The sequence below is a fragment of the Poecile atricapillus genome, chromosome 4 (genome assembly GCF_030490865.1).
Source record: "Poecile atricapillus isolate bPoeAtr1 chromosome 4, bPoeAtr1.hap1, whole genome shotgun sequence".
Lineage (NCBI taxonomy): Eukaryota > Metazoa > Chordata > Aves > Passeriformes > Paridae > Poecile > Poecile atricapillus.
In genome coordinates, this window is record NC_081252.1 from 44,926,571 (window position 1) to 44,940,547 (window position 13,977).

General features: G+C 35.2%; 1 protein-coding gene across 15 annotated transcripts in view; it reads right to left on the bottom strand.

The window, feature by feature from the left end:
* The window catches only part of SORBS2 (sorbin and SH3 domain containing 2), a 144,485-nt gene that overhangs the window by 31,379 nt on the left and 99,129 nt on the right, over positions 1-13,977 (bottom strand). For 10 of the 15 annotated variants that reach the window (XM_058837040.1, XM_058837041.1, XM_058837042.1 and 7 more), the window contains 4 exons: positions 13,625-13,808; positions 11,114-11,228; positions 3,944-4,027; positions 1,777-1,833 (listed from right to left, as the gene is read on the bottom strand). In XM_058837040.1, coding sequence (XP_058693023.1) covers positions 1,777-1,833; positions 3,944-4,027; positions 11,114-11,228; positions 13,625-13,808 — 440 coding nt within the window. The remainder of the gene's footprint in view (positions 1-1,776; positions 1,834-3,943; positions 4,028-11,113; positions 11,229-13,624; positions 13,809-13,977) is intronic. The other 5 variants (XM_058837045.1, XM_058837050.1, XM_058837053.1 and 2 more) reach the window with 1 other exon arrangement.

Consider the following 13,977-nt stretch of genomic DNA (forward strand, 5'->3'; position numbering starts at 1 on the left):
ATATGGCTTTTGCTTTTCATCCTTTAAGATTCTGTTATCACCTTGAATGTAACTTGCCCTTTTATCCTTTATTTGATGCTGGCTTTGAAGTTTTTTCTGTATGACAGATCCTGTATGTTGCCCATTCTACAACACTAATTTTTACTACAGGCACATTATTGTTTATAGAATGTGTGGCATTTATACCTTCTCTCCACAGCTTCACTGATGTGACATACAGAGGAAAGGTAAAAGTAAACACCGTGTGTGGTTGTTTTTTACTGCTTGTTTTACTGTTTACAGCTGTCCTGTCAGCTCTTGGGTGTTTACTGACCTGCTTTTAGATGGTCCAACTGAACACCTCTCTCTCATATCCAAAGATAATTAGCCATCTTCCACAATATTTAACACTGCTCTATTTGAATAAAGGCCACTTGAAAAATAAATTAAATACTGGAGATGACAACTCCAAACTATCAAATACAGTCTTTTCTGAATACTTTGATTTGGTTTTACTAAAAAAATGAGATATACATTTAAAAATAAGCCTGCATTTTAGCTGTTTTTATGCATCAATGCTTTAACACTGACTAAAAATGGAGCTAAGGAAAGTAGGCAAAAGTAAAAGATAAATAACAAATAGGCTTGTTTGCATGATGGTTATAATACTTTATCAAGTTATTTTGAATAGTCTCCCCTTCTGGAGAAATATTAAGTTGCTGTAGTTTTTGAACATGATTTATCATATTTAAAGATTATTAAACTTTCAAAATTAAAGACAGAACTTTTTGTAAATTAATCAAAGAGGAAGTAAGTGTTACTTAACAACAATCTCACCCAGACCTACTGAACACAGAAATATTTCAAAGTCATGTTAGGACTTTTAAATTGTCCTCCTTGATATATTGAAAACCAACAGGAATTAGAAAAGGCCAACAAGCATTCTCCTTCAGAGAACTGGGCCCCAGATTTCACAACTATAGTTTTTTCTATATATAGAGAGAGCTTAAAACCAAACCACAGTAAATTGCAAACAATTAATAATTTAAGACCACAATTTGAGTTTAACTTTTGGAGAAACTACAGAAGATGAGAGTGAATCACAAATATGAATGAAGTAAAGCCACCTTATGAAGCAAACTTGCCGGCAGAAGGTTCACTGACTTTTGCCCTAACGCTGTAAAAATGGGGAGGGAGTGGAGAAGGAATGAAAGCCTGAATCTCTCCCACTCAGAGCAGGGCAATGTCAGCCCACTACCTGATCTTGATGAATTTTATTTGGAGTACTGACAGCAACTGTCAATCCTGAGTTATAAATTACAACAGTACTATTAATTGCTGTTTTACCTGATGAGCAACCTTAGTCATAAATACTTAATAGGAGAAATGACAGCTTGGCCACAAAGGCTTTCACTTGACACATAGAATTTGCAGTCAGATATTTTAATAAAAAATATACTGTGCTGATGGATTAATTGTGCAATGCACTTGCCCAACTCTGAAAAGTGGGAATTTGTCAAAGAGTTAGAGACGTATGGAGTATTGTGTAATTCTGGGTGTTAATCTCTGACAAGTTTTGGGGATAAGAACTCACAGTTCCTAGGATAATAAGATCAACATCCAAATGCACTAGTGATCTGGAAAGATATGAAGACAAAGATACAATGATTGTGAATTAGAAATGTCTCATAGCTATCAGAAGGAAACCACTAAATTTTAACGAACTTAAGACATAAATGGTGAGCATTCCAACCCTTCTTCCCAAGAGAATCATCTGAAAAAGAACCATTCATTTACCTCATAGGAAACACCAGTAGAACTGTCTTGAACATAATCCAAAAGCTTTTTAGGTGGCTGCATCATAAAAGCAGAAGTGTAGAGATGAAATGGAGTAGAATCAATGGCAGCAAGGAATGAAACATGTGGAAAAGGTGACACAGTTAGAAATTAAGTGTTGACAGCATCAGATACAAAGAGTGACACACATGGGTAGAATGGAAGGATAAATGTGTTATTTTTAAAAAATCTTAATAAAATGTTAGTAACTTTAGGTGGTAAAATTTACAACTGGAATGGCTGAATAAATACCAGCAGTTTTTAATACTGAGAGAGAAAAGTGTAAAGCATCACAATTATGCTCTCCCGGAGGAATTTCAATGTATTTTATCTTAAAAGTTATTGTTATCAGTAAAGTATTGTTGTGATACAGTTCATCAGAAGAATTTATCTATCCTGTTTCTGCCCACCTAGAGGGAGGAATGACAATATGACTTGAAAAGCAGGATAATGGAGATAAAAAGTAATCCATGACAATGTGATAACATTATAGGCCACTGCAGAAATTAAACCCAGATACATTTACCCATTTTTTTTTTTTTAATTTTCAGAGGGTATTCAATGGATAATTCTTTAAAATGCTATGATTAAAACATTAATGTTTTAAAGGAGTGTATATGATATTCTTTCTCTTCTGCTCTCACTGAAATAGCAGAGAGTTCTGATTTTGGCTTATGGCTAACTACAGAAAGGGACTAAGGTCTTCCAGGGTGTCCTCCAAAACGCTGTGTCAAGTGCTCAGGCTCCTCATGTAGCCTGGAATGTCACTAATTAAAATTCACATAGGTCTCCAGAGAATTGTTGGTTGACAGAGAAAGAAAAGAGTGGAGATATTTTAAATTCTGATATTTTCAACCTCATGTCTACTTCAGATTTCCTGCCTGCAGCCTGTGGCTTCTGGTTTTCTAAACTCAAAAATTCCTGGGGTGGATCCTGTGGAGCTATGAGAATGCTTAAAAAGACAGACAGAATCTTGGGTTTACTTCTCTTCTTTTTCTAAGGGGATTTTAATTTCTTTTAATTTTCCACCTGTCTGGATATTCCAACTATCCTCTTAGATACTCTTCTGGGATGAATACATTTGCTATCCTTTTTCCTAAAGATGTTAGAGTGTACGGAAAGAATTTGAGCTCTGTGGAGCCAGAGAGGGAGTGTGCAAAAGCAAGAGCAGGTGCATCTCCAACCTAGTTGTTAAGGCATTGTGCAGGGAGGAAGTGAAACCTAGTTCTCAGTGTTGCCTCAAGGGCAATGTTACTGTTTTACTGTTGTAAAAAATATACAAACAGCCTTAGGTGCTTAGATACAATTAAGCCTAGGTATTTGCAGAAGAAATTTGCAAGTGCTTAAGAAATCAAGGTGAAAAACTGAGATATTTCTGATTTTTAGGTGTTTCAGCCAGATGGAACTCTTCAGGTTTATAATTTTAAATGTAAGCACTTGCAGCAGGTCCAAACCAGCAGCTGTTTGTCAGAGCCCTTTTTTTTGGGTAGGGGCTATGTGTGAAAATAGGAGCACAACTGAAGTCTGTCCATTCAAACAGGTGTCCAGCTTGAAAACAGAGCAAACTGATATCTCCGTGTTCAGGTACACAGTATGTATCTGCATATATGCATATAAGAGATGAAAAAAAGGAAAAAAAACCCTCTCAGTATTTCCTGCTATAAGAAGTTAGTTTATGGCTTCATACATTTAAATTCAGATACAGTCCTTTAATAAAAATATATTTTTATTAATTTAGTTGATCTGCAACTTAGCATCCCTAATGCAAACTGTCATGTTTTTCTGTCCTAGAAGATTGTTCAAAAATAATCCAGCCAAATGCAAAAAATTTAGGCAAACTAGCAAGTATCCCTGTTTAACATGGACTTTGTCTTGTTATTAAATATCTACACACTACTATATATCTAACACATACTCCTTATTAAAGCTATTAGTATAATGGCTCTAGCAAGCTAAGTCTATTTGAAAAAAATACTTATATTCATGGGACTTTACTGGCCTTCTTCAAAAAAAACCCAACTTATATTATTTTTTCTGGCATATACTTGCTGAATTTGGTAATTTAAATATCTCTTTCTAAAAATATTTTTTCCTAAAGTGTATATATCAATATTCTGTCCTCACTTACCGGACGTCCAAACTCCAGCTCTGAAAAGAATTTATACCAGGGTTCGTTTTCTAAATCTATGTCATCTGGGTTTATGCGATCAGTCTGGAGCAGTTGTGAAGGAAAAGGGAAGGAAAAGGCACACACTGAGCAAAGTGCTAGGAATGCTGTCACTTTAACAACAAACACACAGACATAAAACAAATACGGGGAAAGAAATGAAATAAACTCAAAGAATGAAGATGGTATTAAAGACAGAGAATATTCAAGTGTTCAAGAGCTGACATTCACTGGTAGCTTTAATACTTTTCTTTTTGTTGATGTTCTTCCAAGGACTGGAAGATGTTAAACATTTTAAAATTACACTTTTAAAGCTAAGAGGGGTTTTGACCTTTTCTTTAACATCACTGCATTAGTTAATTACATTTAATGCTGCTAAAGATTCCTTAGGAAGATGGTATAAATTATTGTCTTCTCCAGCACAGGCAGGAAATTGCCCATCTGATCAGCAATAAAGACACAACTTTATCTGTATTGCTTTCCGTCATTCCTTGTCTTCTCACAGAGCATGTTGATTCTGAATCTTGATGTCTTGAAGCAAGCACTGAGCAGAGATAAGGAATATGCATCATGCAAGCATCACTATGTTAAAAAGCCACTTCAGCATATGAAAAAAAGGAACTGGTATGTTTTAGATCCTATGTTCAAAACATAGGGAACAAAAAAATTATGCATTCCATAATATTTGTTTCAGCAGTACTGTGAAATGCTTTATCTCACATAGCCTTGTTGACATAATGAAGCATTTTTTTCCACAGTGAAATACATTGTTTTCATCTGAAAATTCTCACAGCAAAGGGATAAAGTAGCAATTTAAGATAGTATTAAGGAAATTCTTCAGTGAACAGAAGAGTAATTGACAGATTTATTCAAGCAGCGTGGAAACATGACAGTGCAAAACAGTACAGCTCTCAATGGGATATGTAATCAACTGTAAACTTGGCTGCATTAATTACTTTCTAAATAGCTTCAGTTTCTTTGTAGCATCAGATGTAGGCTTTCATGCAGCACAAAATTACAGTGAATTGTTGGCTTAAAGATCTCTGAAACAGAGAAATCCTCCTGTTGAAGACATTTTTGAATTTAAAATTTGCTTCTCCATAACTCTGATTATCAGAACATAGACACTAATTATGGTATGCCCTAGAAAGCAATCAAGAATGACACTGGTGATCAAGCATGTAACACTTTTTCCTCCGGAGTCAAACTGTCACCAGTAGACCAGAGCAACAACATACAGCTAATTCTGTTTTCTGCAAGAGATAATATTGTGGTTTTGACCATTTCAGGTAATTAAATATCCTACAGCACTTTTCTTGCTGCTTTTGGTGTTACTGGGACAGCCTGCCAACTCTTCTGTATTGAAAGGTCAACAACCCTTCCCAACTACCTTGGTGGTCACATATCTACGAGCTGTTCATGCAATATCTGGATCCCAGCTGTTGTTTTATGCACTTATGTTCACAATGCCCTTTCAAGTAAGGGAAGCAGTATTCCTGTGAATGCAGAAGGAAGTGAATGTCACTGATGAAAAACTTGTGCTCCAGAGAAGGGTTAGGAAGTGAAGTGCCTCTGGAGTTTTGCCCTTATATTTCCACCACCCACAGCTGTATCTCAGCAGTACTGACAAGTGCTTGAATTCAGCTATACACACCCAAGTCCTTTGTAGAGAAATCCTACTGAAATTAGTTTAATGAACTGACTACTAAAAATGTGTGAATTTAACAGACACTATGACTAATTTAAGAAAAGAACACAGGATTCTCTTCTACAGAGATATGAAGGCATGAGGGCAAAAAATAACAGATACAAAATGCAGAAGACAACTTTGCTGTATATCAACTTTGTTCCCATTACAGAGAATACTTGCCATATTTAGAGGTTTTTTTTTTTCTTACCTTAAAAAAAGTTCCTCAGTTTTCATCTGGATAATCTGAGAAGACATTACTAACCAATTCTTTTCCATCCTTTCTCCAAACTAAGTTACTGTATGTTGAAATATTGCATGTTCTTACCTTTATATTCTACCAAAAACTTAATTTCCACATAAATGTTGGTATCAATAAATGAGTGTGTTTACATAAAATAAATATGAAAATATTTTTAAATATTTAAATAGGGTTGGATTTGTGGAGTTTTTGCCCCTAGAAGTTCTGGCCTACTGACATAACCCTGTGAGCCTCAAGGTGCCCTGAAGAGAAGCAGCCCCACAGCTACACAGTGATGGAACATGTCCCTTCTTGCAGGGAGGCAGAACACACCGACAGATCAACTGGGCTCCCCCAATGCCAGCCAAGGAGACAAAAATGAGAATGGAAATTGCCTCCCTTTTCCACTTCCAATACTCTTGCAATTAGCCGCAAGTTTAAAATCACTTGTGTTTCTGATGGTAAAGAAAAAGCTAGAAGTAATATGTTTTCTAGCTTCTAATATGTTTTCTATGTTTTCTGTGTTTTCTCCCGTAGTAGTTGCAAATAAAATGAGACTGATACTAAGTATGTAGAGCTAACTCCACGCAGCCAAGTCCACTTTAATTTACAGCTTCAACCGCAGAGGGCAGCAAACAAAAAGAAACTGAGCACTGAAGTCTGCAAATTCCCTTCTGCCTGGCACTTCTGGAGAGGGCTGCATGCCCTGTTCTACCAAGATCAATACACAGGCAATTGATTTTGCTGGGCTTTTGGATTCAGTTTTGCTGACAGACCTTTTTCTATTATCTCCCCTTCTAAGAGACTTAAAATGAATAAATCATTTTGACTTAAAAGCTGCACTTGGTTTAGTCTCACAAAGTATCACCCAAACTACTGGAATAGAAAGTAAAAGCAATAAAGGAAAATCCCTTTTTATGACTTGCCAGTCGAGTACTGTTCCTACATTCTGTCCTTCAAGTAGAAATTTAGTAATATTTTGATTATTTGTTGAAAATATACAACTAAAGACCACTAAGTAACTTCACTCCCTTTGCATCAGATGGTCAACACAAAACTGCATCAGCATTCTCAAGTATAGAACATGGTCAATGAAAAAATTACATCTGTAGTATTACATGTAGCTTTGCCTGTTCTTGGTTTGATATACAAATAGACATCAACAGGTAATAATCAAAACTGCATTTCAACTCGTGAGTTAGGTGGCTCTTACATGTAGATCAGTATTTTGCATTTGCAGGTTCAGACACCAAACTGAAGCCTGTCTGGAATAAGCTGAGATGCCTGTTGTAAATTTGGCTTTGGCATTTTATTATCTCTAAAGAATAATTTTCTTTTGCTTTTCGTTTTTTGGACTACTTTTTAAATAGCTGTGGTAACTCCAAGTCTACTACCAGATGGACTTAGTCTATTTCTTCATGAGAAGAAATATTTTTTAATGACATATTAAGCAAACCAAGCAGAATATTCAGATAACCAGATTGAGATGTCAAAAGCAACCAAATGTGCATGTTCTAAAGAAAATTTCAAATTTTTCACTACATTAAAAACCAAACCAAATAAAAAGCAACAGATGCACATCACGGAACAAGCCCAGTCTATTTCTGGTATTTGACAAAACAGTAATTTAAAAAAAAAATATTCTAATTATGAATTCCTCTTGCAAATAAATGCAGCAGAAAACTTGTATGTTGAACAGAGATTAAAAAAAAAATAGAACTAAAATTTAACCTCACAGTTTTATTTGACTAGCACATGTATACTTTTATGCTTAGAGTAAAACAACTAATGAAAATAGAGGCATTGCTTGTAGCAATTTTATGAGGTCTTTTTTTACAGTAACACTGAGATCTTTCCTTATTCTACTGCAGAAATAGATATATGTACAAGTATGGAGGAATTGCTTCTCATATATACAAGGTAGAAACTACTGAATAATAAAATTCAATTTATTTACACATGATTAAGTTGTTACATTGTTATTTACTTTTTAATGGAAAGTAAGCATCCATTTTAGGAAACAAGTCTATTGTTTGGATGGTACTGGAGAAAAAGAGGAAAATTTAGTTGAATTGCAGACACTGGAGATGGAAACAGACATCAAAACAACTTTTGTACCACCCTATCAGTGGCTTCTTGAAATAGGAAAAAAATGATCTGCATCACCATGTCTTGTAATACTATTTAATGCCTTAATATCACAAACTTCTAGTGTAATCTCAAAATACTACTCCAAAGCCTCTACTTTTTGCTGATGTTTTATACTCTTACAAATTCAAATTATGGAAAAAACCACAGTAACTTCCTGTTTCATGGAAAAGGCTACTACACAATACAGCAGTCTGAAACTACACTCGTCCTTCTGCATCTGTAACAAAGATAACTGGTTATTCCCCACCAATCTATCCATTTAATGTTTGTTACTAGGTCAATGTTTTAGTTTTTATTTCTCACATTGTTTTGATTAACACAGATCTTCTTTTGATCAGTGAGGATCTGCTGAATAGTGTTTCCCACTAAACGTCAGCTTTACATTGAATCTCAATTTCTTTTATTCTTCCCATGTTTTCATCTCCATATTAATCACAACTGATTCCAATTGACTACCTACACCAGTAAATGGAACACTGATCTGTCAAGTCTGACTTGTCCTGCTCATTATGATACAAGGTAGCTGTAAGTATTTTATATTTTTGACAGATTACTTTGCCATGAAAACTACAATCTTGTAGACATGGAAATCATGTAATTAAAAAAAAATTGGGGATTTGGATTGTTAGAAAAACTCCCTTTGACTTTTTTGGTTTTGACAAAACTAATAAAGTATGAATTTCTAGTTCAGACACTATAAATGTCCATCTTTTGCAATATTAATTTAGTGCATTTATTTTATATTCCACATTTTTATTAATACTTTCCTTCAGTATCATCAAAATAATTTTTCAGACATTAAAAATCAAATCTTTTGAGATTATCAAGATGGAAGATTTAATTCATGCAGTACTGACACACTTGAGAATTTGGAGTTTTCATCTGAATTTGGAACCAATGCATTATTTTCTGCTGTCAGCTTTTCCAACACTCAGTGATAAGAGTTTTTGACCTGCTTTGCTGATCATCTTTTAAGAAGTTAGTTTTACTTCCTATATCCCATTCAATGAATACAAGGAAAGCAAATACTTCTGTGAAACAAATTTTCTGTTAGTAACATGTTCCAAAGGCAGTATCTTAATTACATAAAACTAAATAGCATCTTTATCAACAGTAGGCATTCATCCAGATTGATGAAACTGTGATAGCTCCCTATTTTTTTCAACGATGTTACGTTAGTGTCAGCACAACTTTCATCTTATATTAATTTGCAATTTTTTACAGCTCTGAATAAACAAACAAAATCTCTCACAAACAAAAAAATCTCTCAATTCTGTACATAAATGTACTTTTCTCAGCTCTAAAAATTTCTTATACAATGAGATGGTTCCTTGTATGTACATCAGCTAAGCCTAAACGTTTAAGTCCAAGCTTCAGATGACAAAATACGACCTAATCCTTGATGGGTATTGCTTAGTAGGTACAACATGACTAAAGCTTTCCTGCATGCAAATATTTTAAGGACCAAAAAAAGCTCAAAATTCCATCTCTTGATTTAGATTAGCAAAAGTAAAATGCATAAGCAGGTGGAAAAGAGGATTCAAGAACCGTCAGCAATCTTCACTTTTTTGTTATTTCGTTAGTTTGCTAGAATTAAAATGTAGCTCTGACAATATTGATCAGCACTGCAATTGTCATGTCAATTATTTTTGTTCACATTACATTAGCAGAAAATGTAATTTATTAGAAAAGAGAGGCCACTCTTGGAATACCTGAAATCAGTGTAATTTGCTTATTTTTAATTTGAATCTGCTACTTCTCTTTGGCATTGGGAGGGCTGCAAAATTACCTCATTGTTTATAATGCATCCATGGCACTCAAAAAGTACTCAGGACAAATGACACTGCCTTTTAAATAAAATTATTTATTAAGTTCATCTGCACTCAGATACTAATTCTATTGATTCATTACCAGTTCCTACAGAAATGCCAATTTCCTCTTTGAGAAACACATCAGTTTGGCAAGAACTCAATTTCACAGAAAAAGAGCTTCGTGTTTTCTAGCTAACAAAATTAGATTCCTGCAAAGACCACAAAAACAAAGGAAGAGGTGCTTGGTTCAGGTGTTCTACTGTTGATATATTGCATATTTTGAAACTCAGTTATTTCCTTAATTTGCTTTAAATTGGCAAAATAAATTCTGTGAACAAGCATATTATACAGAAGTAAATAGCAATCCAGTATTGATTTCATAAACCTCTTCTTTAAACCTGGACTCCCTCAAACATTTCAACCTTAAAGTAAAAGACCAAGAAAAGAAAATATGCCATTGATACATAACAGCTTTCCTAAAATAAGAAAATGTTAAGATAGAACAAAGCTAAATTAGAAGGGCTGGGTGAACATGCCTTTCAGCAAATGAAAACTTCCATTAATTGTCATTTTGCAAGCATTAAGCATAGCTTTATTCCAAAATTACAATCATTGTTCAGAAAGCAGGAATAAAGACTTCTAATTGCATGTTAAGGTACACTCATTCATAATGTACACTCACTCAAATCACAGAGCATTTGGGGCTGGAAAGGACCCCCAGAGGTCATTCAGCCCAACCTCCTGCTAAAGCTCTAATCATATCAGGTTGCTCAGGTTCTGTGTTCAGGCAAGTCCAGTCTGGGCAACCTTGGCCAGTATTTGACCACAATCTCCTTAGATATACAATTCAGCAGATCCTGAAAATGCAAATATTTTATTTTTATGCATTAATTAATCAGATATCATATATGCTGTTAATACTACAGAAAGTAAGTGTTGTAGATGCACACCAATTAGAAAAACCAGTTTCCATCTGTTCTGCCTATCATCCATGAGGTCTGCACAGTGGTGATTTCCTGCAAACACTGGAAGATGTAAGTTGAGCAAATAAGCCAAACCCCATTTTTCAACACAATCATCAGATAAGAACAAACACAAATTTCTGCAAAAAAAAAGGATTTCTGTATTTGAAAAAGGATCTTCAATATTCCTCTAAGTAGTTATTAATAATAATAAATAATAAACAGACAACCTCTTACCAAATCTCTTACTGTATTACCCATTTCATTTACGTGTCTTACCGGTCTTTCGTGTTCAAGGATCGATGACTTTCCCGGCTCATATTCAAAAATACTTCTTGGTTCAGAACGGAACTTGCGAGTATCTACCTTTCTGTCAGGAGGATCCCAGTCATTCCTAAACAGCAAATACAAGCAACTGAGCTAATTTACTGTCATCACCTTGTGCTTTACAGCTCTGTACAACAGAAATCCACAAAGCCAAATGATGTTCAGAACAGCAAATCTCTCCAGATCTCAGCTGTGGAACATCTAGCTTGGCATCCCAGTGTTTTGCTGCACAAAACTGTAGCTCATACATATTTTTATTTAACTCTGTGTAAAATGACACACTAGTAACTCAAAGGCTGGAGGAAAGGGAAGGTGAAATACTACCATCTATTGTCTGTATTTATGATAAGAAAGAGCATACACTGATTAAATTTTATCAGTTCTATTGGTCTTTCTGGTGTGACTTGGTTTGATGTGACCTGACATAATAATGCACATGTCATGTGCCTTAAAAAAATCTATGGGGTAGCTTTTGTTTACAGTAATGCTTGCAAGTGCATTTCAGTGACACAGATGCCTCTATTCATAAAATACCCTGCATTTCAAGGGAAGTAGTTCTACATGGCTTTATTGTTTATTTTCACTGAGGAAAAAACTGTTTTCAGAGCAGTAAAGGTTGCATTTTTTGAGAATGAACCGGAAAATGGAAATATTCTGATGAAGTTGCATTATACTGCAAGCCACTGAAGAAAGAAGGATGCTATTGAAATTCTGATTCATGCTCAGTTCAACTAATTTACAGTTTTTAGGTTTTTGTCCTGCATGGACTATATTTTGAGCTCAGCTGCTAATGCAAACCATATCTTGCCTCTCAGCTATGAAACATGATATATGTGGACCTAAGCCTCTTATGTGAGATTTTAAAATACTCTGGCTTTATAGGCAATTAAAAAAAGAATCTCCCAATGGCAGGGAAAGATTGACAAGCTATAGCTTTCAGCAGTGGGCAAAGCATAACTAACATGTTTGGCATCCCTTGGCCTGGAGAACACAGATTTCCACTGCCTGTTGTATCATGTGGGAGATTAAAAGCAGAGGTTAAACAGACAAATTCAGTGCTGAGCAGTTGTTTCTAAGTTTGACAAAAGGAACTGCAACAGGCCTCAGTTTCTGTGATTGAGGCATTTGGCCTAGCACAGGACAAAAATTCACACAACTTCAGAGATCAAAGCTAAATAGTGCCACATTTTGGCATCTTGCTAAAAAAGTCTGCACTTCTGTATGACCTGCTAACAAAATTCAAGCCTCATAGCCTCTGTGAGGCAGACGAGCTCTAACCTTTAGATTTCCTCTTGACAATCTATCCTTGGCAACAGGAAAGCCAAAATCAGTAACCATCAAGCAATCCCATCTTCCTCTGCACTATGTGTATCTACAGAATCACGTTTTGGATTGCCACTACCTACAAATTTTTCAAAAAGCCATAGTTGTGTCTTAATTCTAAACACTTAGTATGGTCTTTCCTCACAATATTTTATTCAATCTGCTAATTACTTGAAACTGTTAAATATAATTAAATTTCTTCATATAAATATGTTTGCAATATCCAAACTGACAAAAATGGTCAAATTCTCTTTTGTTCCTTCAGTGTAACCAAGAGGGGAGCTTGTAGGCACAGATGAAAGGGAAAAATATTACCCTTTTAATATAGAATATATACATACCCCCACACATATAGATTTATAATAGCATATTATATTAACATGTTGTAGTACTTAATATAAACAGTAAAGAAAAAGATTTTTGCTTAGCTAGTACCCACAGATATCTTGAAGTCAACAGACTTTGTGTGCAGGTCTATTGCATGGTTTTATCAAAAGGATAAGAACTTATTTCCTGAGTTATTCATTACTAACTTTTTCCAGACTAGTCTCTAACCAATGGGAGCTGGTTTTGTACAGAGAAATTGGATAGAAAACTGTGAGATATCTGAAATGCCTCTTTAATCTGTAAACACTATCTTGGTCTACCAAAATGAAGATTGAAAAAAATGGAGGTATAAAGTACTTCTAAGCTCTGGGGAAATGTTGGTTAACTGCTACACTCTTGTACAATTTTCCTCTCCCTTGAATTTAGAATTACATCATCTTTTTGATCCTTTCTCTTTGGTGCTGGATACAACGAATAGCCTTTCCTACTCAGAGACTATTGAAGACAGCTCCTAGAGTACAGACTGTTCTGAAACACAAGAAGCAGGACAATACCACTAATGAGAATAAAAATCCTTAATGCGTATGGTTGCATCATGAACAAGAATAAACACATCTTTAGCACACTGAAGAAATGACAGGACCATGCATGATGCACAGATTCCTGGTGAAGATCACTCCTCATCATCTGACTGGCCTTTGAATAAAGCCCTTGAAGTCATATTATTCTAGAGCTGCTATTTCATCCTTTGTTATATTCTGCAACTGGAATACTGTACATGCAAGAACACCTTGCAAAAATGCACTAACTTACTTTTCTGGTGTAGACCGTTGGCGCATACGATGTGGTGGTACTGGTGGTGGCACATGGGGTGGCAAAGGGGACGAGACCTTAAAGGCATCAGAGCTACTGTCAGAAGCGCTTTTGGACAGTGGTCTGTACGTCTGTGTCTTTGCAGCTGGGTGTGCCTGAGCAGAGAAGGACGGACTGTAGCTACCTAATATGAAACAAAATGAGAAACAGTTGTAACATGAGAGTAAGTCTTAAAAAACCACAACATGGAATGCCACAAGAACCCACAGTAACTCAATAAAGCGGCAAGATTACAAAAATGTGAAAATGAGTTTTAAAAGTACATTGCTGCATATTATGTAGCTCATTAGAGA